At 51.3% G+C, this 27,811-nt stretch overlaps 7 protein-coding genes across 7 annotated transcripts; 4 read left to right on the top strand and 3 right to left on the bottom strand.

The window, feature by feature from the left end:
* Positions 1–4,196: 4,196 nt before the first annotated feature.
* Positions 4,197–6,927, bottom strand: ENH_00042970 (hypothetical protein, conserved; the record flags this gene model as incomplete). Its single annotated transcript, XM_013585294.1, has 7 exons — positions 4,197–4,466; positions 4,587–4,644; positions 4,931–5,187; positions 5,324–5,383; positions 5,534–5,707; positions 5,858–5,980; positions 6,334–6,927. The coding sequence occupies 7 exons, from the start codon at positions 6,925–6,927 to the stop codon at positions 4,197–4,199; spliced, it is 1,536 nt and encodes a 511-aa protein (XP_013440748.1).
* Positions 6,928–8,808: 1,881 nt separating this feature from the next.
* On the bottom strand, positions 8,809–12,545 carry ENH_00042960 (hypothetical protein, conserved; the record flags this gene model as incomplete). Its single annotated transcript, XM_013585293.1, has 9 exons — positions 8,809–8,854; positions 9,584–9,687; positions 9,821–10,272; positions 10,515–10,618; positions 10,858–10,955; positions 11,171–11,249; positions 11,460–11,772; positions 12,014–12,143; positions 12,330–12,545. The coding sequence occupies 9 exons, from the start codon at positions 12,543–12,545 to the stop codon at positions 8,809–8,811; spliced, it is 1,542 nt and encodes a 513-aa protein (XP_013440747.1).
* Positions 12,546–13,622: 1,077 nt separating this feature from the next.
* Positions 13,623–18,241, top strand: ENH_00042950 (CMGC kinase, Lammer family, putative; the record flags this gene model as incomplete). The annotated part of the gene is made up of 8 exons (XM_013585292.1): positions 13,623–14,340; positions 14,570–15,240; positions 15,481–15,780; positions 16,236–16,289; positions 16,685–16,835; positions 17,107–17,222; positions 17,549–17,716; positions 18,107–18,241. 8 exons carry the CDS (start codon positions 13,623–13,625, stop codon positions 18,239–18,241), a joined length of 2,313 nt encoding a protein of 770 aa, XP_013440746.1.
* A 2,607-nt stretch (positions 18,242–20,848) lies between these two features.
* On the top strand, positions 20,849–21,205 carry ENH_00042940 (hypothetical protein, conserved; the record flags this gene model as incomplete). The annotated part of the gene is made up of 1 exon (XM_013585291.1): positions 20,849–21,205. One exon carries the CDS (start codon positions 20,849–20,851, stop codon positions 21,203–21,205), a length of 357 nt encoding a protein of 118 aa, XP_013440745.1.
* Positions 21,206–21,283: 78 nt separating this feature from the next.
* On the top strand, positions 21,284–21,784 carry ENH_00042930 (hypothetical protein, conserved; the record flags this gene model as incomplete). Its single annotated transcript, XM_013585290.1, is given in 2 exon segments — positions 21,284–21,334; positions 21,338–21,784. Coding segments are annotated over 2 exon segments (498 nt in total).
* A 1,230-nt stretch (positions 21,785–23,014) lies between these two features.
* Positions 23,015–24,250, top strand: ENH_00042920 (hypothetical protein, conserved; the record flags this gene model as incomplete). The annotated part of the gene is made up of 1 exon (XM_013585289.1): positions 23,015–24,250. The coding sequence occupies one exon, from the start codon at positions 23,015–23,017 to the stop codon at positions 24,248–24,250; it is 1,236 nt and encodes a 411-aa protein (XP_013440743.1).
* A 629-nt stretch (positions 24,251–24,879) lies between these two features.
* On the bottom strand, positions 24,880–26,508 carry ENH_00042910 (hypothetical protein, conserved; the record flags this gene model as incomplete). The annotated part of the gene is made up of 1 exon (XM_013585288.1): positions 24,880–26,508. One exon carries the CDS (start codon positions 26,506–26,508, stop codon positions 24,880–24,882), a length of 1,629 nt encoding a protein of 542 aa, XP_013440742.1.
* Positions 26,509–27,811: the final 1,303 nt, after the last annotated feature.

Raw genomic sequence — 27,811 nt, 5'->3', positions numbered from 1 at the left:
TCTAAGGCTGCTGATTGGTGCAGCAAGTCGGGTCAGCACCGGCTGCAGCAATTCCCGCTGCAAATTGCCAAAATGAAGTTAAAATGAACAAATTTGTAATTCTTTGGAAATTAAAATTAAATTTAAAGACCTGCAGCAGCGGCTGGCTCTCTAAGGCGCACGGAGTTCCTCTTTGCTGCAGTTCGCAGGTGTAGCAAACTCTGAGCTTGTCACAGGATCCTGCAGGGTCTTTCCACCCCCCCATTTGCATTTATTTGCGAGTTTTATTATTAAAGTGGCTTCTAATTCACATTTTTCACTTTATTTGCCATTTTAATATCATTTTCTGTTCTAAAGTTGCACAAATGACTTCAAAAATTCGCTAAGTAGCCGCGTCAGTCTTCCAAGATCGCGGCTACAGGCCTGCGGGCTCCTTTTGCAACTTTTCTCGCTTTAATTGTGCAAAAAATGGCAAAATAAATTCAAATAAGTTGCGAAAAAAAGATTTAAAAAGATTTGAAATGCAAATTGGCCGTTGCATGCGCAGAAGACAAAGGTTTGCGCGTGAACAGGCTTTGCATGCACTGGTCAAAGGACCCGGCTTTCTGCAGCCATAACATATAATATATAATATAGGTGGGGAATTTCTGTACTTTATTAATTCATTGTTTTTTAATTTTAATTTAATTTAATTTGGGTCTTTTCTACATGTGAGTCGCCCCAAACTTGTATCCAAATTAGGTGGTTGGTGGGAGAGCACAAGGACCACCTTTGGCAGCCGAAATGGCCGGAGGTGTTCGCATTCTTTTAAATTCTTTTGTTTTAATTAAAATAAATTATTCTTTCGTTGAATTAAAATAAATTATTCAATTTCAGGGAAACTATGAGCTTCAGTGCATCCCATCCTGCTGACTTCCGGCCGCCTGCTGCTGCTGAGACAACACGCCTTGCCGTGTCAGTGACCCTTCGGCTCTCGTCAGCTTCTTTCTGGCAGCAGCAAAGGAAAATTGCCTTTCATTTGCACTTATTATCATAAATTAATAGGTGGAAAAACATTAATTGGTGGAAAAACATGCAGAGCAGCATCATTTCAAGATCTTCGAAGCTGCAGGCTCTGCGGTTCGGGAAAGTCAGAATAGATCGGAGTTCAACGAGCTCTACACTATACCTCATGTTCGGGCTTGATTTCAATTTATAAAACCTTTTTAAAAAGTAAAACTCTTTTAAAAAAGTAAAACTTTTGCAATTGTGTAAATCAAGTAATGATGGATCTGGTCACATGAGCAGCAGCGAGCAGCTTTCCTGCACATTTGCAAAAACGCGGAATTGCAAGTTCGGATCGCTTTCACGCGATCTCTGAGTTATTAACTGCAGTACTGCAACAGAAGCTTTAAAATGTTTTCAAGTTTCTTTATTTAGCAATTTTAAAGACTAATTTCCGCAGAAAAAGACCAAAAGGGAAGAAAGTTGTGCAGATTTCTCCCTAGTTCAAACTGTCATCGCGCAGCTGCACCCGGGGACGCCCGTGTTGCTGTAGAAGTCTGCAGAAGAATAATAATAAACTTTGAGGTTTCCAGGAAAACTTAAAAGTTCTTTTTTAAATATTTCAGCGAATGGTTAAGGGATTTAAATGAATTAAACCTGCAAAGAAAAGATTCCCTGCACAAAAGGAAAACGAAACTGGAATTGCCTGCAGAGCTTAGCACGTCACCTCGTATTCGCTTTCGTGAGATATTATCTGCACAAAAGTGTCAAGCATTTCATCATAAACCCAAAAATAAACATATAAAGCAAATACTAGCTAAAGAATTTCAGTGAGGGAAACAGAACTCTTCAATGCAACTTGACAAGCTCCAAAAGTGCTTCAGAGAGCAAGACAGATCTGCTACTTTAAAAGATGCTCGAGAGCTTTCATTACTTTTCGCTGCAGCCCCTAAGGGCCAGATTTGATGGAGTTATGCTTTAGAAAACAAAATGTGTTTATTCAGCAGCCTGTAGAATGATTATACTCAGCAGTTTGTTGCGAAGTTGTGCAGCTGCAGCTGCAGGGCCACAGGTGGCATTGCTTATTGTCTGCAATTGTTTCAAAAATGCGAGCATTCTAGCAAAAATAGATTGCAAAACTCGATCTCAGCAAAACAAGAAAAAGCAAAACGGAATGGAATATCCAAAATTGGAACTGAAGGGCAGAGAGGTCCTAGTAAAGTCAAGGACTTGTGACTTGTCCACAGAAGCTCATCTACGAACTCTGCGTGAAAGTGCAGAAGAACTGAATCAATTGCCAACTCCAAATACAATTTAAAGTCGTTTCTAACTCACAAAAGGGTTTTGTGCTTTTGAACAAATGCTTGAGCACAAATTCCTCGCCAAAAAGATTTTCTTTTTGCTCAAAAGGGGAGCAAATCACTGCATGCAACACACTACGACTTGGACAACAGAGTTTGGAGTGTTCTTCGTGGGCTCAGACTAATGCTGAAAGCATAGTTTCTCCAAAAACATTTTTGAGAAACTATTATTCATCAGTGCTAAAAAGGGCATTTGAATCCTTACAGAGAAGGCTTATACTGGCGATCACCACAAGACAAAAGTAAGGAAAAAAAAGAAAATTAAAACAACATTTTGTGGAGGACAGCTGCAATCATCGATATCTTGACCATAGGAAGCCATTTCAGGTTGACAGCTGGGCGACAGATGTTTAAATTACTAAAAAAAGATTTATTTTCCTCGGCAGCTACCTGAAAACCTAACGATAGCAGATAAAGTGACCTTTTAGAAAACTTTTATGAAAAAAAAGTTCAATCTAGAGGCATCGACGGAATAAAAGGAAATATCAGATGGTGGCATAGAAAAGAAGATATCACGCAACAGTCCCATCACTTTCATTTGAATCCCTCTACTATACTTCGCACGGGGAAGAAAGCTTTCTCATAAAAACCAGAAATCAATAATTGGTCAGCGTAGATTACTTTGTAAGGAATGAGTTTTGACTGGATCTGATGCACTTCAGCAAATATGGTTTCTGGGAAGTAGAGCACCTCGAGGCAGAAGCCGCTCCTGCGAAGCACTCTTCAGTGCACACAACTTTCGTTAAAAGATGATTAGAAATAATCATCTTATTCAGCTTTATAGTTTAAAATGAGAAGCAAGCCGCGCAAAAACTTTGGATTTTAAATTGGGACACGGAGTGAGTCCAAACAAAACCCCTTTGCGTTTCAGTTTTCAAATCAGTCCAAACAAAACTCTTCTGCATTTCATTCTTCAGAGTTCTCACTTAAGTATTTTCTGCTGCCACCCATTTGCCCTGGAGTCCGCCACTTACAGAGGCATGCGAAGTCTTTACTATGGCCCTCAGGGCTTTCTAGCGTTAATACAAAAGGCCAAATGATTTAATAAAACCTAATTTGAATCGGCCTTGTTCATTTATTCGACATTAGGTTGCTGTTCATTCGTCTCACGCAAACTTCCTGCGATTCTTTGAGACCTGCGACTCCCTACTCAGTGTCTTGCTCTCAAAATGAACTAGGAGTTTCTTTAATGCCTCATTCATTTCCCTGTTAGCCCTTATTCAAACCCAAAAACATTCCTCTTCCGAAAGACTTGCTTTCCAAAGATTTGCTAAAGGGAAAGCCGAGAGCCACGCCCTCCCTATGCCTCTAGAGATTCTTTTCACCGATTTGTGCATTGAATGCAATAAAAATACTAAGAAATAGTTCTTGTCAGTATTTATGTGCAGCCGGATACTTAATTCTTTGTTAACGCTGTAGACGCAGCTAGCGTAAGTGTTGGCTTTACTTGAATAATGGGCAAGCTCCGCATCTAGTCAACACACTGGCAGTCATTCCGTTGAGCTGCTGTGGCTAGCCACAGCTAGCTAGCTGTGGCTAGCTAGCTGCAGCTAGCTAGCTGCATCTAGCTGCAGCTAGCTGTGGCTAGCTGGGACTTGTCGCTGCTAGCTGACGCTCGAGGAGGCTTCTCGTAGCTGGAACTAATTGGGGCTGAAAAGAGCTTTTAAATGCAACAAAAAGAATAGGCAATGAAAATGTTTATTGGAAATAAACGAAAAGTTGCATTTTTCCATTTTCTCTTTCTTGCTTCCCCCCAGTCTGTGGCTCTTGCCTTCTGTCCATTCCTTCTGACGAAGATTTAGTTGGGCTTTTCGGAGAAGTTTAATATAAATCCCAAGACCCAAACCCTCGGCAAAAGAATTCAACTCAGATTCAATCTATGTTTCCTCGCTTTCGCCGCATTAAGTCGTACACTCCAAGAGCATCGTGCAGGACTTCTGATGGATCCTGCTGCTGCTGCTGTTGCTGCCGAGCAGCAGCAGCCGCAGCAAGAGGCTTTACCTGCTGTAAAAGCTCTGCTATACTCCGCGCAAGCGGCGAGCTCTGCTCCTCTTGCTGCTGCTGTTGCTGCTGCTGTTGCTGCTGCTGTTGCTGCTGCTCCTGGATGGAGCCATCGATGTACAGCGCCGTTGGCAGAATGTCCTGAGCACACATAAACCCCATTTCATGTACGAGCAGCTGCTGCAAAAAGAAGCAGCAGCAGCAGCCTCAACAGCAGCAACAGCCTCAGCAGCAGCAACAGCAGCAGCAGCAGCAAAGGACCTGCAGAGAGCCAAGAGCTTCAGAAGAGAGGCAAGAGGCGTTGCAGACAACGTCCAGCCTGCTCAAAACCCAGCAGCAGCAGCAGCAGCAGCAGCAGCAGCAGCAGCAACAGAAGTGTCATGAATGTATCTCAGCCACACTCGAAGCAGCCAATACAGCAAAATAGCAATTTCAGCAGCAGCCGTGGCTGCTGCACAGGCGGCAGCAGCACAGTCAGCCACAGCAGCAGCAGCAGCAGCAAAGCATTTCTGTCCAGCACACCCAGTATTCACCTGAAGCATTAAGTAGACCTCTAAACCCTAAACCCTAAACCCTAAACCCTAAACCCTAAACCCTAGACGGACCATGGCCTCCGGGGAAAAAGGCGTCTCAGCGTGAAACGCGTTGAGAGCACTTCACTGGTTTCTAAGCTGCTGCTGCTGCTGCCTACTTTGTTGCTGCTGCTATTGTCGCTGCCGCTGCTATTGCTGTTGCTGCTGCCGCTCGTGATGCTGCTGTTGCTGTTGTTGCTGCTGTTGCTGCTGCTGCTGCTGCTGCACTTGAGCGCTTCGGCATCCGTGACGTAGCAAACAGCAGCAGGAGTCGATCCCAAAACTGCGCGCTGTTACAGACCTCACAAAACGGGCCCCCAAACCCTAAACCCTAAACCCTAAACCCTAAACCCTAAACCCTAAACCCTAAACCCTAAGCCTCAAAATGCAAAACCCTGAAGGACAAACTTTGTTTCTGCAACTCACTGCGAAAAGAAAAGACCAATGAACTTCTGTGCATTCAGTGAGAGCAGGCAGCAGCAGCACCTGCAGCAAAAGAAAGGCCACCAAGGCAGCTGCAGCAGCAAGCTGACGAGCAGCAGCAGCAGCAGCAGCAGGAACTTCAGCTGCTCCGGAGCGCCCTAGATAAAAATGCCTAGGGTTTAGGGTTTGGGGTTTAGGGTTTAGGGTTTTCACCTGTCCTTTCTTTGCAGCAGAAGCCACATGCAGCCGAAGGCCCCCAAGAAAAGGCGGGGTAACATCCAGCGCTGCGGGCATGGATGCTGCTGCTGCTGCTGCTGCTGCTGCTGCTGCATCTGCTGCAGCTGCTGCTGAGACGAAGCACACGCAGGGGCCTCGACTCCACCCGCGCTGCAGCGCAACACAGCAGCAGCAGCAGCAGCAACAGTGGCAGCAGTAGCGGATCCAGGGGAAGCAGCAAACGAGCAGCAGCAGCAGCAAAGCAACTTGCAGCAACAGCAGCAGCAGCAGCAGCAGCAACACTGGCAGCAGCTGTTGTACCTCCAAAAGGAATCCTTTAGACAAAAGCCACTCCACTGAGCCCCTTAGATTCGCGTACTGCTGCAGCGCGGGTGCATGCAGCAGCAGCAGCTGCCGCAGCTTTGCTGCTGCTGCGGAGTATAGCTGAACGCAGCAACCGCCAGCAGCAGCAGCAGCCGCTCGTGATGGCCCGCGCTGGCAGCAGCAGCAGGTGGAGCAGCAGCAGCAGCAGCAGCAGGGGAAACAGCAGCAGCAGCAGCAGCACGTACCCGCCGCACGGCCAAACGCGAGCCGCGACGGCCTGCTGCGCTCACTTCGCTGGAGAGCAGTTTTGCTGCAGCAGCAGCAACAACGAGACACACGCATTTGTTGCAGCAGCAGCAACAAAAGTAGCAATCAGTGCAGCAGCAGCAGCAGCAGCAGCAGCAGCAGCGGTTAGGGCTTGGCTTGCCTGAGGAGATAAGGCTTTGATGCAGCAGTCGCAGCTGCTGCCGAACATGTTCGATTCTTTCTCTGGACAACTGCTGCTGCTGCACTAGTAGCCGCTGCTGCTGCTGCTGCTGCTCTTGCTGCTGCTGCTGCTGCATGAGTAGGTGCAGCAGTTGCTTCGCTGTTGGGTTCTGGACTCTGGCAGGGAAAAACTTGAGGGCAGCAGCAGCAGCTGCTGCTGCTCTCGTGGCGTTCACTGCATATTGCTGCAGTGCTACAGCAGCAGCTGCTGCTGCTCCTGCTGCTGGTGTTTTGTGCACACCTGGCGGCGGCTGCTGCAGCGGCGGCCTGGCCGACAGCAGCGCGTCGGCTGGGGGGCACTTGGGCAAAGCAAACGAGTTCGCTGCTGCTGCTGCTGCTGCTGCTGCTGCTGTTGCTGCAGTTGCTGCTGCTGCTGCTGCTGCGGGAGCCGCAGCAGTGGCGTATCGCCTGGGGAGTGGCTGCCGTAGCAGCAACTGGTACTCTGCAGCAGCAAAGGCCGCAGGTGTAGCTACGCCGCAAGAAGAAACAGATTCTGTTGTTTGTAAACAATTAATTAATTTAATTAAAATTAAAAAGGAGAAATTAAGAAGGTAGAACAAAAAGCGGAGCGAGGCGGCCATGCCATCAGCTGGAACTAGGCTGCACAGAGGACTGTAGTCGCTAATCTAGGGTTTAGGGTTTAGGGCTTGAAGTTTAGAAACAATGATTTAGACTTTGGTGAGTTGACAATATCAAGACACCGCAGTAGGACAAAACTGAGAAGTTTCATACGCCCTAATGCCTAAACCCTAAACCCTAAACCCTTTGAGCCTCCGGGGGTTTTTAAACCCGCCCTAACTCTTGTTGGCCTCAAGGGTTTGAAATTGATCCTCTGCACTCATTCACTAATTAATTGATCGCTTTTTTTAAATTGCTAACGCCTTAGGGTTTAGGGTTTTTGAGGGTTTAGGGTTTGATGTTTGGGGCTTGGGCCTCAATTGCCACAGCCCCAAGCATCAGCAAGCAATCGATTGCAGTAAACCCTAAACCCTAAAAAGAGGTTTATAAGTGTTCTGTAATTCTCGGCTTTCAGGCTTCTTGAGACACAACATTCAGGCTGTAAACACCGCAGAACCTTGCAAGACAACTGACGGTTTAGGGTTTAGGGTTTAGGGTTTAGGGTTTAGGGTTTACGCAGTGTGTTGCGGTGTAGGGCCAAGGATTTGCACAGCGTGTCTGTCTGAAGGGTTTGCAGCTCACGAGAGTGTAATGGAGAAGCCTTTGAATTAAAAAAGGAAATCGGAAAAACAAATAGAAAGCCAAGGGATAGAACCAATAAGCAAAGGAACCACCTCGCGCAGCCAGCAGCAGCAGCAGCAGCAGCAGCAGCTGCTGCTGCTGCTGCAGTGATGAAGCCTCACTTGTGCATGCACCACACCCCCGGAGTTGGAACAAAGTAGCTAGCTGCACATAGCAAGCCACAGCTTGCCGCAGCTAGCTGGCCTTGGCTAGCTAGCCTTAGTTAGTTGCTGCAGCTACGGTGAGCTGATGATTACTAGCTAGCCGTGGCTAGCTGGTGGTGAGCAGCTGGCTCGGCCAGCTGCCCAGCTAGCTAGCGTGACATGGCTAGCCATCTGGGGCCAGCTAGCTATGGCTAGCTAGCCGCAGCTAGCCGCTGCACGGCCACAGTTACCCCGCCTTTTACAGGCCAATTTCGTTTCCTTTAGAACATGACAAGAAAGTTAAAGTTGATTCAACTTCAAGATGGTTTTAATTACATTTGCCGGTGACTTTCTAAATATATATTTTTGCACATTGTATTGTAAATTCATTTTGCTTCCAACTAGCTGCTGCAGCGCAGCAAACCATTCCTGAAATGCAGAAATTGGATTGCATGAAAATCAAGAGTTGCTTTCAGAATTATAACAAAAAATATAATTCCATTTGAGGTCTTTTACAAAGGCTTTCTTCCACAGCTACGAGCTGTAGAGTTTGACACAACCACTTTTGGAAGTTGAACTTGAACGAAAGGAATCCTCTCTTGGCTAGCTGTGTGAACAGATCCTGCGAGCTAGCCACTGGCTAGCTGCGATGGACAGATCCTGCAAGCTAGCCACTGGCTAGCTGCGATGAACAGATCCTGCGAGCTAGCCACTGGCTAGCTGCGATGAACAGATCCTGCGAGCTAGCCACTGGCTAGCTGCGGCGAACAGATCCTGCGAGCTAGCCACTAGCTAGCTGCGATGAACAGATCCTGCGAGCTAGCCACTGGCTAGCTGCGATGAACAGATCCTGCGAGCTAGCCACTGGCTAGCTGCTTGAAAGCGCTTAATGTTTTCGAGTGCTGCCCCAAAATTCAAATTTTGCCTAAAAGTGCTGCAGACAGCAGCAGAGCCTCCACTGGAGTCCGATCAGCCCTTGGTGGGGCTTCAGCTCTGCTCTTCTCCGGCTGATCCGCCATTATTTGATAAACTAATTATTTTAAAAAGTGTATTTATGAAAAATAAGTTGTGAAATGCTATTCAATGAAGCGTCTGAAGGCGCTTCCGGCTGCTGCGTTCTGCTTTCCGAAGAAGCAACACAAACCTGAATCTTGCTGCACTTCACAGCATGCAGCTCGAGCTCCAGCAGCAACCTTTGGCCTCCGCAGCAGATCTGCAGCAGCGGGGCTAGCTGCAGCTGCTGGCTTGCAGTGGAGTTTAGCAGGGTTTAGGGTTTAGGGTTTAGGGTTTAGTATCGGTATTGCAGCGCCTTCAGCAGCTAGCCAGCGGCTAGCCTACCAGGTCTGCCTGGCTAGCCAAGGAAGACGTCTTGCTCTTAAAAAAGGCAACATCTTTTGTTTTTTATGTTTTCAGAAAGCCACTGAAATGCAGAAGAGGCAAAGCAGCTGTGTTGGGGAAGTTCTTGGCTAGCTGTGCAGGACCTGAAAACCCCGACCTGCTAGGTGGCTAGCTGCTTTGGCGCAGCCCCTAAAATGCCTAAACCCTAAACCCTAAACCCTTTTAAACCCTAAACTCTAGCACTGAGTTGCTGGAACTCTTGCCATTCAGCAAGAACTACAGCTAGCTAGCCACAGATAGCTAGACACAACTAGCTAGCCACAGCTAGCTAGCCACAGCTAGCTAGCCACAGCTGGCCTGCCTCATACAGCGAAGTCCTTTGTATCTGAGAAGTCAATTAGTCAGAAATAGAAAGGGCCACTGCGGTGAGAGAATATAACAGGAAATATAAATTCATGGATCAGTTTAAGAAACAAAATGCAAACGAATATATCCCTGTTTGGCTTCAGGGACGCACGGAAGCGGCACCCACTGCGGTTGCGGTTCCTGCTGCTGCATCTGCTGCTGCTGCAGCTGCAGCAGCTGCTGCAGCTGCAGCAGCTGCTGCAGCTGCCGCTGCTTCTGGGGAGGCCCTCAGGGCCCTTCAAGAAGAGCTGCCGCCTGCAGGAAGCAGCACCCCGCCTCAGCAGCTCTACCTGAGGCTCAGCAGCAGCAGCAGCAGCAGCAGCAGCAGCAGCAGCAGTAGCGTACGTACCAGTCTCAGTCTGCATGCAGCAATGTCTTGCTGCGAGAAGCAAAAAGGCCTTCCATTGCAAATGGCAGCCGCGAAGAGGCACAAGAAGACACCGCAGTCGTCTGACCCCTTCTGCGGGGGAACCCAGAAGCTACCACAGCGCCCGCTGCTGTTGCTGCAGCAGCTGCTGCCGCTGCTGCTGCTGCTGCAGCAACTGCTGCTGCTGCTGCTGTTGCTGCTTGCATGGGCGTCATGAGCAGACAGCTGCGACAAACCACTTGACTTTTCACTAGTGTGGGGTGACCCTCCCCCACGCTCGTCCCTTCCCGCTTGCTGCTGCTGCTGCTGCTGCTGCTGCTGTTGCTGTTGCTGCTGCTGTTGCTGTTGCTGCTGAAAGCTGCGCTCCCCTTCTTTAGGAAGTTCGTAAGAGAATTCGCAAGGCAGTGCCGCTTGCCATTCGGGTGAAGGCACAGCTGAGGTAAAGCAGCACCAAATGCCATTAAGTATGAAGAGCAGCAGCAGCAGCAGCAGCAGCAGCAGCAGCATGATCTACAGCAGCAGCAACGGACCAACAATGCAGAGACAGCTAAGCTGGGCTAGCTCGCATCAGTCGAAAGATAAGGCTAAAGCGTAGCACGTGGAGGGGCAGCAGCAAGAGCAGGAAAAGCTGCAGAAGCAAAAGCAGCAGCAGCAGCAGCAGCAGCAGCAGACTGACCTAGCCTCTTGGCTTCCCAGCACTCCGTAAGAAAAAGTTTAATAACTTCATGGAAAGGTTTAAACTGCTGAGGCAGCGCGTCGAAAACAAACGTCAGGCCCCGCCTGTGAGCAAGCAGCAGCAGCAGCAGCAGCAGCAGCAGCAGCAGCAGCAGCAGCAGCAGCAGCAACACGAAATGACTTCCGGAAAAATCACTACTTCACCGTGGCTGCCCAGTAAACCGCCACCAGTAGCATCAGCATCGACAGGTGCAGCCCAACTGCAGCAGCAGCAGCAGCAGCAACGGCAGCAGCAACAGCAACAGCAGCAGCAACAGCAGCAGCAACAGCAGCAGCAAACTTACGCCAAATCGGCAACCCCCAGGGCCCAGTGAACTGTGTGCAGATGCAGCGGCACCAACAAAAAGCGAAAGGAGAAAATGTCTGTTCCACGAGTCCACCTCTGAAGGAAAACCCTAAACCCTAAACCCTAAACCCTAAACCCTAGATCCTAAAGCCTGAACCCTAGCTTCACGCATGCAAACCCTCATCAGCTCTGTGCTCTTAACACCCTTGGCCCGTCGCTGCGTCGTCGCAATCTGAAGCACTCTCGAGCCCTAAACCCTAAACCCTAAACCCTAAACCCCAACTCAAACCCCAAACCCTAAACCCTCGCACCTGGACTCTCGCGGCATCTGCCAGCCCACTCTGAAGCATCGCGAAGAAGAAAGTGTTCAGGATGCACACGCTCGGCACGCTGCAGCAGCAGCAGCAGCAGCAGCAACAGCAGCAGCAGCTTCCACGGCCCAGCTTGCGCTCAATGCATCAGCAGCAGCAGCCACATTAGCAGCAGCAACTGCAGCAGCAGCTGCTGCATCAGTAGCTGCATCAGCAGCAGCGGCCGCATCAGCAGGAACAACTGCAACTGCAGCAGCAGCAGCAGCAACAGCAGCAGCCAGAAGCAAACCTCGTGGGATTCTCTCTGTGTCTGTTTGCATTCAAAAGCTGCTGCTGCTTCAAAAAAGCATTTATAACAGCATCATCGAGCCACTGACTTCCCCTCAGCCGCTGCAGCTCCTGCAGCAGCACAGGTGCTGCTGCTGTTTCCACTGCTGCGCTTCCGGGCTGTACGTACACCCCAGAACCCGGGCCCTGCTGCAAAACCCCACAAAAGGGACTCCTGGCCCCTCCAGCACCCTGCTGCTGCTGCTGCTGCTGCTGCTGGGATCGGTCAGATGTGATGGGCACATTCAGCAACAGGGAAGCCATTGCGGACGTTCCTGAGGAACAGCAGCAGCAGCAGCAGCAGCAGCAGCAATGGTGTGCTGCAGCAGCTCACACATATCCCCTCAGAAGCTGCAGCAAAAGCAGAGCAGCAGCAGGGGGCGCTTGCTGCTGCTGACTCACTGCGGGAGGGCCGAGGCAGCAGCAGAGTAGACGAGAAGCGGTTGCTGCAGCGCCTGCAGCAGCAACAGCGCATCCTGCCATTCAGTCACATCCCTGCTGCTCCTGTTGCTTCACTTGCTTCTGTCTTTGCTGCTGCTGCTGTTGCTGCTGCTGCTGTTGCTGCTGCTGCTGCTTCTGACTCGCAATCCAACTCCGTCTTTGAAGGCCAGCCCTCCACGGCGCAGCGGCCGCGCCGCCGGAGTGTCTGCAGCACCACAGCAGCAGCAGCAGCAGCAAAAGCGGCTGTGGGAACACATCATCGACAAAGGCAGCAGCAGCAGCAGCAGCAGCAGCACAAGCAGCAGCAGCAGCAGCAGAAAGCTCATGCGCACTTCCTGGTGCCATTGCCAGTCGGTGACGTCCATTCGCCCGCGGCGCAGTTGAAAACTGCAAGGGCTGCCTGTTGGCTGCTCGCTGCTGCTGCTGCTGCTGCAGGAGCAGCAGCAGCAACACTGGGAGGAGCAGCCGCTGCTGCAGCTGCTGCAGCTGCTGCAGCTGCTGCTCCTTGGAGCCGTGCTGCTGCTTGTCTGCAGCTAGCGGCGCCACTCAGGTAAGTATCTTCTCTCAACTCCAAACACTCTAAATCCACTTTAACCCCGCAGCACATAAACCCTCAGCAGCAAACCCTAAACCCTAGAGGGTTTTCATCAGAAAACTCCCACTGTCTGCTGCTGGCGGGGCAGCCGGCCAGCGGCGTTGAAGAGAATGCCACTGCTGCGAGCTTCGCCTTAGAAATTTGCAAAATGCGTCAGCTGCTGCTGCTGTTGTTGCTGCTGCTGCAGCTGCTGCTGTTCCAGCTGTGTTGCGTGGGGCATCGGAGGCCCCCGTGGGGCCACCCCACATAGTTCGCTGCAGCAGCAGCAGCAGCAGCAGCAGCAGTAGCTGCATTCAGCCTACGTTCCCGCTGTGTAGGCTTAAATGTTTGTAATTAACGAAGCACAGCATCAGCAGCTGCAGCACCAGCAGCAGCGTCAGCAGCAGCCAACGAGTCGGCCCACGGCTGCTGCTTGCATGCGCCTTAGTTTTATCTTCTAGTAGGGCAGCTGGCGCTGCAGCAAACCGAAGAATTTATTAAAAGTATTGTGCTTTTATTTTCTGCCACCCTTGTCTGTCTCGGAACCCCTGCTGCTGCAGCAGCAGCAGCGGCATTCCTTTCAGGAGCGCAGCAGCAGCTTGCGAGGATTGCTGCTGCGGAGGCCCTCTCCTGGTCTGAAGAGATTCACGTGCACTCAACATTGGAGAAGGAGATAGTGGAGCTCAGCAGTAGCCGCAGCGACGGCAGCAGCAGCAGCAGCAGCAGTGGCAGTGGCTGCAGTTGCGGCAGCAGCAGCAGTTGCAGCAGCAGCAGGGGTCCCAGACACCCTCCTGCTCCTCCAGGGCCTTAATGAGCTTTTACGTATCTGTCTTTGGTGCATCCGTGTCAGCAGAAGCCGCAGCAGCAGCAGCAAACAGCTGCTGCTGCTGCCGTGGTTTCGGTAGGCCTATTGAGGGAGCCACGTCTAGCCTTGCCGCAGCAGCAGCACCTGCTTAGCCGCAGCCGCAGCAGCAGCCGCTGCAGCACTGCAGCTGCAGCAGAGCCGGTAGCATGCAAAATCGGCAGCAGCATAAGCAGCAGCAGTAGCGCCAGCCCGACGAACCGCAGCAGCAGCAGCAGCAGCAGCAGCAGCAGCAAGTCCTATTGCGAATGAGCCGCAGCAGCTTCAGCCGTCCTCCCGGCCGCCGCAGCCGCAGCCGCAGCCGCAGCCGCAGCAGGTCAAGGGCAGGGGGCCCCCGCAGCAGCCGCAGCCCCCGGAGGCCCTCGGGGGCCCCCAGCCTGGGGGCCCCCAGCCTGGGGGCCCCCAGCCTGGGGGCCCCCGTGCTGCAGCACCGCAGCATGAAGAGACGCGCGGGGGGCAGCAGCAGGCCGGAGTGGGAGAGAGATGACAGGGGCCCCCACGACAGGGACAGCTCTCGAGCGCAGCAGCAGCAGCAGCAGCAGCAGCAGCAGCAGCAGCAGCGGCTGCTGCAGCCCTCCGGCTCGCACCGCGCGAGCCGCAGAACCTCCGCAGACACCGGAGCCTACCCCAGGTCCTACCGCAGCAGCAGGGATCGGGATCGGGATCGGGATCGGGATCGGGATCGGGATCGAGAAAAGGGAAGGGAGCGGGAGAAGGAGCGGGAAAAAGACAGAGACAAAGACAGAGACCGCGACAGCAGCAGACAGCGGCCCCGCCGCAGCGGGAGACACCGCGAGCGCTGCAGCAGCAAACAGGGAGACAGAGGCAGCAGCAGATTGCGGCAGCGGAGAAAAGTGAGAGACAGCAGCACGAGGCGCTGCAGCAGCAAACCGGACTTGCCCTCTCTTTCCCCTTCGCCCCAGCCAGCCCCGCGACACAAGCCGAGGAAGCCGCGAGGCGACACAGGTCTGCTGCTGCTGCTGCTGCTGCTGCTGCTGCTGCTGCTGCTGGCGACGGCTGGCTGGCTGCTGCGGCAGCTGCTGCGTTGGCGTTTCTGCTGCTGCCCCGTTTGCTGCTGCTGCTCCCGCTGCGTTTTCTGCCGTGGTGGCTGCTGCCGCTGCTGCGCGTACTGTGCTGTGCTGCTGCTGCTGACGCTGTATCGCTGCTGCTGCTGCTGCTGCTGCTGCTGCTGCAGATCCTAGCTGGCGTCCGCCGCGCTACGGGGGGCGCCGCTACTACGTGGACAGGGCCCGGCGAGTGAGCTGCAGCAGGAGCCGCAGCAGCAGCAACTGGGTGAGCAGCGGCGGCAGCAGCGGCGGCAGCAGGAGAGGTGGGGAGCGGCGGCGGGGAGGCGCAGCAGCAGCAGCAGCAGCAGCAGCAGGGTCGAGGTTTCGGAAGCACAGCAGCACGCACAGGGGGCCCCCCGGGTCCCCCTATGAGGAGCGCCACTACAGCCTGGCCAACGGCAGGGGGGGCCCCCCTTCTGTCTCGCAGAAGGGAGGCAGCAGCAGACACAGGACAGAGAGAGTGAGCCGGCGTGCTGCAGCAGGCAGCAGCAGCAAGAAGCGGCGCATGCATTCGGACCACTCGGGGGTGGCGGGTTCTGGGGGGGGCGCAGCAGCGCAGGCCGCGCAGGGGCTGCAGCAGCAGCAGCAGCAGCAGCAGCAGCAGCAAAGTGCGCGCAAAAGCATGCGCAAGCAAAACAAAGAAGCAAATAAAGATGAAATTACCCACTTTTCTTGGCAGCCAGGAATGTGGCTCAACGACCGCTACAGAGTTTTGGCCAAACTGGGCGACGGCACTTTCGGCAGAGTCCTGCGCTGCGCGGACGTGCGGCTGCAGACGCAGGTGGCGATCAAGGCGAGCGTCCACAGCAGCAGCAGCAGCAGCAGCAGCAGCAGCAGCAGCAGCTGCAGCAGCTGCTGCTGCCGGTGTTGTTGCTGCTGGTCTTCGCTTAAGGGGTAGACGTTCCAGTGTTTGCGGAGTTCAAAGGGTTTCGCGCGAGGGGCGCGGGCTGCGCGCGGGCGGTGGCGAGTGCGCGAGGGCTGGGGCTGAGGGTTTAGGGTTTAGGGTTTAGGGTTTAGGGTTTGGTATGGGGCCGTGCAGGTCGTGCGGGACGTGACGCGCTACACTGCTGCTGCGCAGATCGAGGCCGACATCTTGCGAGAAGTCAACCGCAAAGACCGCAGACAAGAGTCCGGCTGCGTGAGTTTGCTGGACGCGTTCATGCACCACCAGCGGCACATGTGTTTGGTCTTCGAGTGCCTCGGCAAAAGCCTCTACGACGTCTTGTCCGAAAACAAGTACCGCGGCTTCTACCTCGAAGACATCATCCAGGTTGCGAAGCAGGGCCTCACGGCGCTGGCCTTCATGCGCGACTGCAAGCTCGCCCACACGGACCTCAAGGTAGGGCCTAGCAACGGCCTCCCCCCGCATGCATGCACGCATGCATGCCTGCATGCATGCACGCATGCCTGCATGCATGCATGCATGCATGCATGCGTGCACGCATGCATGCCTGCATGCATGCACGCATGCATGCGTGCATGCATGGACTTTGCGTGCGCTCTTTGCTAAGCGCACGCGGCCGGAGTGCGTGCATGCGCTCGTTAGACTTTTGCGCAGTGCTTGCATTGGGCAGCATTCGAGTTACTTGGGGATTCATGTTCAGCAAGATGTGCGGAGAGTGGCAGCAGCAGCACCACCAGTTGCTGCTGCGCCCACTGCTGCAGCTGATGACGGCGGTTGGAAGATGTGGCTGCGGAGGCACGAGGGCGTAGGGTTTAGGGTTTAGGCTTTGGGGTTTAGGGTTTAGTGTGCATTGCATATGGCTTATGCTTTGGTGTTTTTTTTGAATGCAGCCTGAGAACATATTGCTGCAAGGCGAAGAGATGTATGAGACGCGAGCGCCCAGGGTATGGCACCTGCATGCATGATCAACTTTGGCAGTAGAAAAAGTAGTGATCATGTTGAAATGTTTGATGATGAAACATTTGTGCTTCTCTCCTACAAGTGTATATACAAACACAGCTGCTCGTTTGTACACTTTTGCGCCTCTGCCGTCTATCTAATTGTGCATTTGAGTAAGCATATGGATGGATGCGTTTGTGCACATAAAGATATAAGCACATCTTAAAGCTTAGATGCTTGTATGCGTGCAATCACGTAGATCTGTAGACACAAATCCATGAACTTGCAAATGTGGACTTGTATTATAGCTGAAGGAAGAAGGTATCCATGGATATACTTTAATATGGCAATTTGTGCCTTATCCCGTTTGTATGTGTTCGTATTTGGGTTGTATGTACAGCCCTCAGAAGAGGACGACTGCTCGACTCCTTTTCTGAGGCCTGCAAGCATGCAAGTTAAAATTATTGACTTCGGGAGCGCTACATTTGAGGAAGATTATCACTCTTCTCTTATTAACACAAGGCAGTATAGAGCGCCGGAGGTCATTCTCGGTAGGCCAGGGGCTAAGGGTTTAGGATTTCGGGTTATTAGCAACACAGTCCTACGGTTTGATTAACTTTGGGCTCCTGAAAAAGCTCTTGCGAGCATTTAGCCCAAGTAACAACCACTGGTAAAGTAGCAGCAGTAGCAGCAGCAGCAGCTGTTGCTGCTGCTGCTGCTTTACTTGATTTGCTTGGTATCTGCCGAGGAGAAGGCCCGGTGTTGGCTTTGTGTTTATCCCTCCTGTTTTTGCCGCATTTCCGGGGTGTCATTACACTGCAGATATCGGGTGGGACATGGCGAGCGACATGTGGTCGTTGGGGTGCATATTGATGGAGCTTTACACTGGAGATGTTCTTTTTAGAACTCATGAACATTTGGAGCACCTGGCAATGATGGTAGGATGCCTGGATATTCTGCACGTTTATTTCCCGCTGTTTTGCATGCTTTTTCTGCTTCGTCTCTGTGTCTGTTTTCTGTGTGCCTATGTATTCGCCTGTAAACTTGTCTTTTTGTGTAGCAAGATGCCTTTTGTTTGTCTGTTCTGTCAGGTTCCATTTGTTTTGTGTGGCCCCAGTGCAATGCATTAGAGTGCCGTTGCAGCTGCAGGTTATAGAGTTGAGCCTCCCACTTGCGTGGCATTTCAGTAGGGCAATCATTCCTTGTTGCTATTCGGATTATTGCTTTTGCACTTTTCGCTGCTGCTGCTGTTGGCGCCCTTTAGGAACGCATAGTGGAACCGTTTCCCAAGGATATGCTGATGAAAGCACAGAAAGGCGCAGGCAAAGGCTACCTGGCTACAGACAGCCGCGGGGGCGTGCGCCTCAAGTGGCCGGAGGGGGCAGCCTCACTGGGGAGTGTGAACAGAGTTAAGAACTGCGTGCCGCTAGAGGTGTGTTTTTCTTGTTTTCCCTCAGACCGACGGTAGCTAATGTGCATGCGGTGCAGTCGAATGCATATGCAGTTTTGCTGCAGCTGCAGCTTAAGCTAGTTGTGCTGTGCCTGCGATTCTAGTGAAAAAGAGAGGCTCCAGGGGTTTCTGTGAACGAGGGGTTTTCATGCTTGATCTGAGGTGCTCGTGAGTTGCTTTTGTTGTATTTTTCTTATGTTTGTTTCCGAGCTTGTGAACTGCATGCATGCAATTTGAATGCACGTACTAAGCGCATATGCAGCCGCTGTAGTATGTGCTTTGCTTCTCGTGTCAATCCGAAACATGTGCATGCTTGCGGCCACTAAAGTACATGAAGAGGGGCTGTTCAGGATTTTTGCTTCTTGCCTTTAGGATTTGGTGCTACCTCAAGACCGAGTCCTGGCCGAATTTGTACGTTATCTGCTGCAAGTGGATCCTCGCAAGCGGCCAGAGCCAAAGGAAGCCTTGCGGCACCCTATCTTTTCTCTTCATAAGTGGGATCGTTGATAGGTTTATTTGCTGGTTGAGCATTAATGGATGAAATGGTGTATTTATCCCCGCTTTTTGCGACCACGCACACCACCTAGTGACCCATATGCACGTACACTGCAGTTGGAATGCAAAGAGATACTGTTTTTGTTTGTTTTGGCTCTTGTTTGGGGACCGCGCGGACCCCGGCTGCCATGCAGCAGAGAGGAGAGCTTGGGGCGTGTGCAACTAAGCATTCCCTGCTACAGATTACAGATTGGCAGTAAGAGAGGCCTCCTTGTGGGTCTGTGCTCACATATGCGTAAGTTTCCGTACAAGTAACGGCAAGCAGCAATCGCTGCTGTTTGGCAGACACTGAGACAAAGAGTGAGTGTGTCCTGTGGGTTCTCGCGTTTAAACGTAATTGCATGCATGCCGCGGTGGCATGCATGCCCAGCCCCAGTTCTCAAGTTTGCAAAATAGACGCGATTGGCCCAGCAGGCGGCGCTGAGGGGAACAGGGACCAGCGACCAAGCAAACGGAACGACGTGTTTTGTCTATCTCTACCTGTATTTGTGTTTACCGATGATTACGCTCATTTTATCACCGTAATGTCTGCCGATTTTCTAACCATAGTGTTTTGGAGCAGCTGCAGGATGTCGCCAGCAGCTTTCAGGCGTTTGTGGTTCTCGAAATTTGGGTCATCAGTGCAGCGATGTAGGATAGTCGAATAACACAAAATAAGAGGGCCACGTAGCTGCCCTCATTTGCTTCAAAACTGGAATCAGCTTGAGGCTACACAGGAGCAAATAGGGACAGAGTGTATATTTGAGGGGATCCCCTGCAAAGATTTATTTACTTTCTATTCATGCGCTATTGCGGTGGAGGCAAAGAGGGGGGTGACGGAGCAGAAGATGCACACAGAGGCTTGGAGTGCAGAGGAGTGCAAGTGCGGGGTTTACTGCTCTTACAGCAGCTGCTGCTCCTGCCGGTGTGTTGTAGAAAGCGAGAGGCCTATCCTGCTGGTCCTGCAAAGTGAGAACAAATTGTGCATTATTGGACGGTTGAGAATTAGGTGGTGCAACGGCAAAAGCGGCTACAGCAGCTCTCGTTAGTTTCTCCTGTAGCCAATAAATGCAATGCTATCAGAGAAGGAAGAAAATGCACAGGAAAGGCGAGACGCAACACTAAGGAACGAGCACAGATGTGGAGAGAAACACAGCCATCGCTACACAACCACGAGAGAGTCGATGTTTTCATTCGTTCGACTTATTAGCTCCTTCACCTAGTCAAGTATAGTTATATTTAATGACGGAATCGTACACTTTTTCTGTCAATTGCAGTGTTAGTGTGACCTTACTGGCCTTGATCGCACTGCTGCTCTAGGGGCTGGTGTTGCCGCAGTGTCTAGCTTTCGGGAAATCTCCCCTAGTGCCCTAGAAGAGAGAACAAACCATACACAGAATATATCCAAAAGGCTTTAAAAATTGGTATGCGATTAAGAATGTATGCGCGATTTACCGCATTGAGAGAATAAGAAAACCACGGGTCCTCCCACAGTGACCTCGCGAGTATCAGCGGCCAGCTAAGCAGGCACCAGGTGCTGCCTCGGTTTCTAAATGGACTTGTTCAACTAACTTGATTAGATACGAATCGCGGTTTTCATTCAACTCTAAATTCGCACCGCGCTTGCAGTTTGAGAGACTCGATGGCTGACAGCGATTCCCGACATGCAAGTGAATCGGCCATTTCTGTCTGCCTTCAGTTTTGCATGATGCAAAGAAGGCGTATTCTTATCTGTACAGGTTCCTTATAGTGTCTAATCTGTCGCTATTCCTGGAGCTGAACTAGCAGAGAGCTGACAGGCCCACACGCCACCAGCCAGCTGGCTTTGCAACTCCGTGCCGTTGCTGTTTACCAGATCGTATGGCGTTGCCATCCGTAGTAGCCTTACCTGTTGCTGTAAGGAATCCCATAAACAGTCAAATGGAGGAAGCTGAGAGGTACTTTTTGCGGCGGCGGCAGCAGTTTGAGGCAGCCTTGGGGGGGACGCCTTTGACCCATAGTCGGCCGCGTCCTCTCAGTGCCTTTGCCAGCCAAGGAACAGGAACAGACACCCGTCAATGTGTACAAATACACAGCAAGATTCAGTGCGTGGGGCCAGAAACCTTCCCCAGCCCTTTCCGAGAGGACGTAGCTAGGGGGTCGCCAGTCGCACAGGAGTTCGCCAAGCAATTCGCGCGGGCATGAACCTGAACCCTGAGCCCTAAGCCTTGACCCTTGCACATAAAATATAAACTGTTGACCCAGAGCCTTGTAATTTCATGCCGTGCGTAGAGATATATTGCGCCGGGTGTAGTAAGCCTTAACCAGAGAGTTTCCGCTTGTGTTATGCTTTGCCTGGAACAATACGTCGAACAAGATTTTGTAATTAGCAGAATCTATGCGTCTTCACCGTTTTTATTACCACTGCAGTTACTCCGTTTTTATTATCACTGCAACTGCTCATATTAATGTGGGCAATATTGATGCACTGCTAGTCTCATGAGGACCTCAGCGGAAGCTGGTATACATACTTTGAGAATACTCATGACACTAGGGCTCAGGTACAGGATGCGCGCTTCTATCATGCATGTATCAATATGCATGCAGGCAGAAGGCGAAATAGCCAGTTTGACAGCTCATGATGTTGACGAGCTGAGGGCAGTTATCGCAGCCCAGGGACGTCACATTGAGTCCCTGCAAGCGCAGCTGCAGCGGCAGCACGAGCAACTGCAGCGGCAGCAAGCAGAGTTGCAGCAGCGAAAGGTAGAAGCGGAGCAAGCTGCTGCAGTGATTGCGGAACAGCAGCGGCAACTCGAGAAAATGGAAACTGAAGCAGTGGCAGCTGCAGCTGTAAATGAACAACAGAAGAAGCTGGTGCAGGAACAAAAGGCGCGCACCACACAGCTAGAGGAAGAACTTGAAAAGTGTGTGATGAAAACAATATGGAAGCATGCATAAGTCGTAGAACGCGTCGACTTGTAGCTACAACCCATGGGTTTGCCTTAGTAACTTGCCACGCATGTGAAACAATGCTGAATGGAAAAAATTGACGAACAAAACACATACGGTGGTGAATCTCAGTTGTGCTGAGGTGCTTTAACCCCAGAAAAAAACTACAAGCCTGAATATTTTACGCTGGTTTCTGTTGAAGCTTCGCGCTTTATTTCGTGCTGCTGCAGGTCGCTTGCCAGCAGCAAGGAAGTGGCGGCACTCCGGCTCCGCGAAACTGAGGAGCTGCAGCAGCTCCGGCGGCAACAGAGCAGTTTAGCTCGGCAAGTTCGTGCGGACAAGTCGATGGAAACAGCAGCAAAGGAAGCAGCAACAGCAGCGCGCCATGCAGCGGAACTGCGAAAGGTCACGACCCAGAGAGATGCACTAGCAACGGCAATAAAGAAACAGTTCAAACTAATTGAAGTACTTAAGCAACAAAAAGCGCACCTAGAAGCTGCGCGTTGGTTACAATTTACTGAAGAGGAGTTCCTCAAAGTAGTCGACGCTGAGGGGTCATCTGCACACCAACAGAGCCAGCAGGCGTAGTGTTTGGTTCCCAAGATGGGCTTTCACAGGAAGCAAAGAGGAAGCAAAAGGAGAAAATAGGATAGGTATATTTTTTGGAAAGCGCATTGCCCGCTCCCTCAGTACTGGCTTTCGCTCTCTTGCAGAGCTTGCAATCGGGAACTGCTGTCTCCCGACTCAAACTAGCAATGCTACATATGCAAGTAAGAGAAACTCTGGAGCCACGTTGTGCCAGCACAATCCACAGACACGTAGGCGCCGCACAGCGCCGAAAGCTCAAACTTCCGGACGAGCGGGCCTGCCTCACTCGCAAGAGCTCATTTTAACGCCAAAACTGCGCTGAATTGTTGAGTTTTTACAGTGAATAAAATTGAGCCCGTTGTCTGCTTCAAATTGTTGGCTTAGAAGAGCTGGACAGATTGTTTCGAAGAAATTGCGTGGCTTGCTTGCCTCGACAGTTGCTGCATACAGCTGGTGAACCAACATGATGGCTATGGGCTCAGACTTTATATGTTCAGTTTTTAGATTTACTTCTGCTGAACTATTGATGGCTCTTATTTCAACATACGCAATTAAGGGAAGAGGTGTTCAACTAGACAGACCAGGAGGCACTTGACTGGCGAGGAAGGCAGCGAGTAACTGTGTGATAGAGGCACAGCAGCAAACCGGATTACGCAGCTCAAAACTTGTTTGGGAACCAATTTAAGAAATGTATTTAGAGCGAAACTGCTTTGTATTACCAACACGCTGATCGATATTTACAGCCACGCTGCCTCACCTTCGCTGGCTGGCCTCTCGCACTCCCGTATCGCTGATCGCTGGGTGTCGCTTGTGCCCGTTGGCCGCTGCTTAACCTCTCCCGTTTATGTCTCACTTTCCGTTTTGCAGTTTGTATGGTGCTTACGCAATTGAATTTTTTCGTTCTTCGGTGTCGGTAGCTCTTTTGCACACACACCGTCATCCTTCGACGGGGTCACTTCGAGCGGTTCTCGGACCAGTCCATCAGCTGGTCATCAACAAACCAGCACTTCCAGCGAAGCAGCTCTGCTTCCAACCCAGGTACAGAATTCGCCATTTAGTCCAACAATTATCCTGCCAATACACACCCAAGCAAGCACGTAATCCATTGTTTTTGCTTGCTTGGCTGGATAGTGATGCCGGCTGATCTGCTGTTTTCGGCCGAGTACCTGCTCTCTTTTTCTCTGCTTACTGTCCTTTCAGGCGGAGTATATATCATCTTAGTTCTTCAAGATGAGTCACTCCAACACTTGGTCTCCGGCAAAAAAGGGGTTTCGCGCTGGCGCGCTGAAGCCCTATAGCGCCTTGGCCACAGCCATCGTCCTCGTAGCCGTCCTGTTCTTCTGCACTGCGCCTGGACATTCCCAACCGGGATACCGCCATTATGGGCCAGGGATGGGTGGCCCTCACCCTCCAGTCCACGGGCGGCCCGGTGGCTATCATGGTGGGTTTCGCCCTCCAATGGTTCACCGCCCCGGGTATCCTATAGGGTATCACGGGGTACGTGGTCCATATGGACCTCACCCTCCTCATGTCCCTGGTAGGTTTGGGGGAGGCCCGGGCCCTGTCATTCCTGGACCAGTGCACCCTCCGGTACACCATGGCCCAAGACCCTTCAACTACGGCTCCGCATCTCATTGGTCAAATTTCGGACCCTCTTCGCAATACCCTTCTGTGCCCATGGCACCTCTCCACGGAGCACCAGGCGCCCAAGTACCTGGCGAGCAAGCTCCCGCGGCCGAGTCAACCCCGGAAGTCCCTCATGTGTCCAACAATTTATTCAACTATATGACGCAAGACGAAGAAGGACTTACAAACCAAGCCCCATCATCAAATGACGCCTGGTTCGCATCCAACCCTGAGAGCGCACAGGAAGAATCAGCCACCGCAACAGGTATGGGTATAGAGGAGGAGCCAAATGCAGAGAGCGACCGGGAAGACAGAGAAAACGACGGCTTTTTGGCGAACAGGGCGAATCCAAAGGAAGAAACAAAAAAAGAAGCAAAGAGCGAAGAGGCAAAGAGAGAGGCGTCAAAGAAAGAAGGGGATGAGAAGGAGGAGGCGAAGGAACAAAAGGAAAAGAAGGACGAGGCGGCCAAAAAGAAGGCGGAAGCTCTCAAGGAGGCTGCAAAGGAGAAGAAAGAAGAGGAAAATAGAGGAGATGACGAAAAGGAAAAGAAGGTGAATAGAGAGGAAGGCAAAGCAGAGGCAAAAAAGGCAGAGAAAGAAAAGGAGGAAAAAGAAGGCAGGGAAGCGGAAAAAGCCGACGAGAAAGATGATGAAAAGAAGGAAAAGGAAGCGGAAAAAGCCGACGAGAAAGATGATGATGAAAAAAAGGAAAAAAAGGAAAAGAGTGACGAGATCCCTTCCCGCAAGTCGCACTCGGAAGAGTTTCACAAGGAGGAGTCCTCCCGCAGTGAGGAGGAGTCCCACAAAGAGACTTCTCACAAACAAGAGAGATCCCAGTGAAGAAAGATGCGCACGGCCTGACCGCATCAAGCCCTAAGATGCGACTACTGGACTCCAGCTCCAGAGTTCCTTAGTGCCCGTGAACGAAATAGGCCCTCAGTCACGCCTTAAGGTGCCAACAAACTACAGTGGCGCTTGTGAACTTGCCACTGAGATGTGCTTAGTGACTTCGTATGAGATGTTGCTGAGAAATGTTTCACCTTTCTTTCAATGAGTGATTTTTCCGCAGCGTTCAGACTGATCGTTTCACTAATTGACACTTGCTGTTTGATTCGAGCTGTCTGCTGTCTCTGTCGTATTAATGAGTCTGACCGTAGTCAGATTCTGAAGTTGAAAACGCTGCTTAGAAAAGAGTTCTTGTTGGCGCACTGTTGCTTTGCTTCATGACTTATTAAATGTTTCAACTGTCGCGCTAGCTACAGTCCGAGTCTACACTAAGATGGTTACGCGCTGCTCACGCCTGAAGATAACCAGTCCGAAGAGAAAAGGCAGGGCAAGGATAACGTCCGCAGCAGCAGAATTCGCTGGCTGCCGTAGCTGTCGAATAGAGATTGACTGAATCTATGCAATGATGAAAGCTGGTGGCTGTGCAGCTTAAAACGCATGCGAATCACGCACATACAATTGGCTCAGAGCTTCTTGGCCTTCTTTTCTTTCTCTTTCTCCTTCCTGAGAGGGGCTGGGATGACCACAGGGGTTTTGGAGGGGATCTGCTTGCAGATTGTCTCGTACTTGGTTTCCTTGCATGGGTACTGCTGAGGTTTCATTCCTTGGCTGTAGCAAGTCTTGCTCATGACTTGCTGTTCCATGTGGCACTGCTCCTTATACTCTGTGCGCGTGCAAGGATAAGCCTCCTTGCCCTTGACCTTCCTGTAGCAGGCCTGGGGCTGGCTGACCTTCTCGCAGACTCTCTCGCTGCATTCAAAGGCGACATCTCTTGAGACTTTTCGCTTGCAAACTTTGGGCACCATCTTGCACTCCTTGGATTTGACCTCTTTGCTGCAGTCGTAAGGCTGCTCTTCAGTGAACTGACGAGTGCAGGTGTCTTCGTACGGCACCTCTTCAACGTGGCATTCCTGCTTCATTTTGGTTTCCATGCATGGGTATGCCTTCTTGTGGGTATGAACCCTTGGGCACATGGGGATCTTGATGCAGTTTGGCACTTCAACCGTCTTCATGCAAGGATAGGGTTCCATGACAGGCACCTCACGGAAGCAAGTGCTGGGCACCTCGACCTCCCTCTCTACGCACACCTCGCCCATCTTTTTCTTCTTGCAAGGAACCGTCTGTTTCGAAGAGACAAGCTGGTAGCAAACGGCGTCGACGTTCTCCTCCACATCCTTGCACACCTCTTGTTTGACTTTCTTCTCGCATTCATAATATTCAGTTTTGTCGCCCTTCTTCTTTTCGCAAGTAGAAGGCACGCTGACATTCTCCATTTTGCATTTCTGGGCCATCTGTTTCTTCTTGCACTTGTACGGTTTCTGTTCCTCCACGATCTCCTCGCACATCTCTGTCACCTTCTGAGGTACAACTTCGCAGTCCCGGCGCTTTTCCCTCTTCATGCACTGGTACTCTTGTTGGGCCATAACCTGCCGCTCACATGTCGCCTCCACCTCCTTCGGCACCATGCTGCACTTCTCTTCAAAGCTGACAGCGCTGCCTTCCTCTTTGCCTTTGCAGGGAACCAGCTCTTGCTGAGTCTCCTCCTGGAAGCATGTGCTTTCATATTCTTGAGGTACCTCTTGGCAGACCTTCTGCTTTTTGTGCTTCATGCACGGGTAGTTCTCCTTAGCGTTCTTTTTCTTGAAGCAAGTCTGGGGGATTCTCTTCACCACAGTTTCACACTGTTCTTCCTCACATTCGTATTCTTCCTGCTCGGTTATGGTTTTGAAGCACTGTTTTGGCACCATCTTGCATTCTTCTTTCTTGACTTCTTTTTTGCAATCATAAGCCTCTAAAGCCGTGGTCGGCTTGTAGCAAGTGTCTGCCACCTCTACAGGAACCTTTTCACAAACCTGCTTTTCAACTACCTGAGGGCATACATACGCCTCCTTGAAAGGTACATTCTCGAAGCAGACAGAGTCAACTTGCACCGGAATGGTCTGGCAGATCTCCTGGGGAGGAGGAGGGCCCTTAGACTTGGAATACATAGGCGTCTTCTTGCCATCGTGTACTGGCATGAAACCTGCAGATACCTGCTCAGCAGTCAACACCGCCGCGGAGGCGGCGAGTGCCGCCAAGATGAGGCGGGTCATTGTAGGGTATGAAACAAGAAGCTAACGATGAATCCAACTGCTACACCTGACAATTGGCTATGAATTCAACAACTATACCTGAAAATCAAGATGAAAGCGACAGCTGACTCTTGGAGAAAAATGCAGTTTGTCAGTCAGTCACTTTCGGTCTGCAGCCGCTGTCTCGCTACGGCCGCAGCAGCGATGGGGGGCAAGGAAGGTGACAGCGTCTATCGGCCGCTCCTTGCCTTTCTTTCCCGAAAATCTATAACTACAAATCTTGTTGTTGAAACCATACCTCAAACACACATTTAAAAACTTGAAGACCTTCTATAGAACAAAAATATCTCCTGTGAAGCCAGACTGAGTGACTCTGTCGTCCGCGGCCACCCCACAGTGTCACTTCTTCGTCTGCACGCTCAAACCGCCGCAGAGCAGAGGTACTTTTGCCCCAAAATCACAGATAATGTACTTTTTCAGTCATTATATCAATCAAAAGTTTATAGCTATTGTTTCGCTGTACAAGCCGAGTTAGCGTCGGCGGAGAGCTCCAGGCAGCGCTCTCGCCGTGATGCTGCCCGACATACACCCGTAGCGGCAGCTTAGTTGCCTTTTCTTTGAAAAATGTGCTACCCTGTCCTTTATATGGATATAGATAGATCTATGCAAACAAAAAATAAGGGATATGCGAGGAGCCGAACGAAGAACTGCGGCACAGAGCTACGGGGGGATGCAGGAGCACGTGCAGAGACACATCTCTTGCGATGCCCATGAATTTCCGAACATGCAGGGAAATACTAAAAGAAAACGGCAGCCATTTAGTAAAAAGCCCACTGCGGCCCTTGGAAAAGAATATGCCCACCAGACACCTGTGCGGAGACGAACCCTAGCTCCGTAAGCACTCTCTGTAGAACACGGATACCAAGTTTCAGTTGCATCAGATGATTTTCGTGCGGCGGGTATCTAGATTACAAAAAATATGTATACTTATCCAAAAAAGACCTGAGCGTTACACTCATTCGAGGCGTCAGAACAGTTTGGGAAGAGTTTCGAACTCAAAGGCTGAGCTGGGCTTCGCGGTTGGCAGTATATGGCTATTATTATAACAGTGTCCAAATAGGTAACGCAACCGTATGGTAGCGTAAGGAATGAAGTGTTTGCTCACTGAAGCACTTCGACGGCCGCGCAAACTGTCACAGTCTCATGCTGCTATGCACTGAACGCTCATGGCTTAATTTCGGGGGCGGTGCCGAGCCGAACTCAAAAATCGCGTGCAGAAGGGACTTCACACCGTTTGCTCAGCTATGATGAGTTTCCCTTTCTG

The sequence above is a fragment of the Eimeria necatrix genome, genomic scaffold (assembly GCF_000499385.1).
Source record: "Eimeria necatrix Houghton genomic scaffold, Enh_scaff31, whole genome shotgun sequence".
Taxonomy (NCBI): domain Eukaryota; phylum Apicomplexa; class Conoidasida; order Eucoccidiorida; family Eimeriidae; genus Eimeria; species Eimeria necatrix.
Note: the sequence above shows the minus strand (reverse complement) of the source record. Positions and strands in the feature narration are given on the sequence as shown.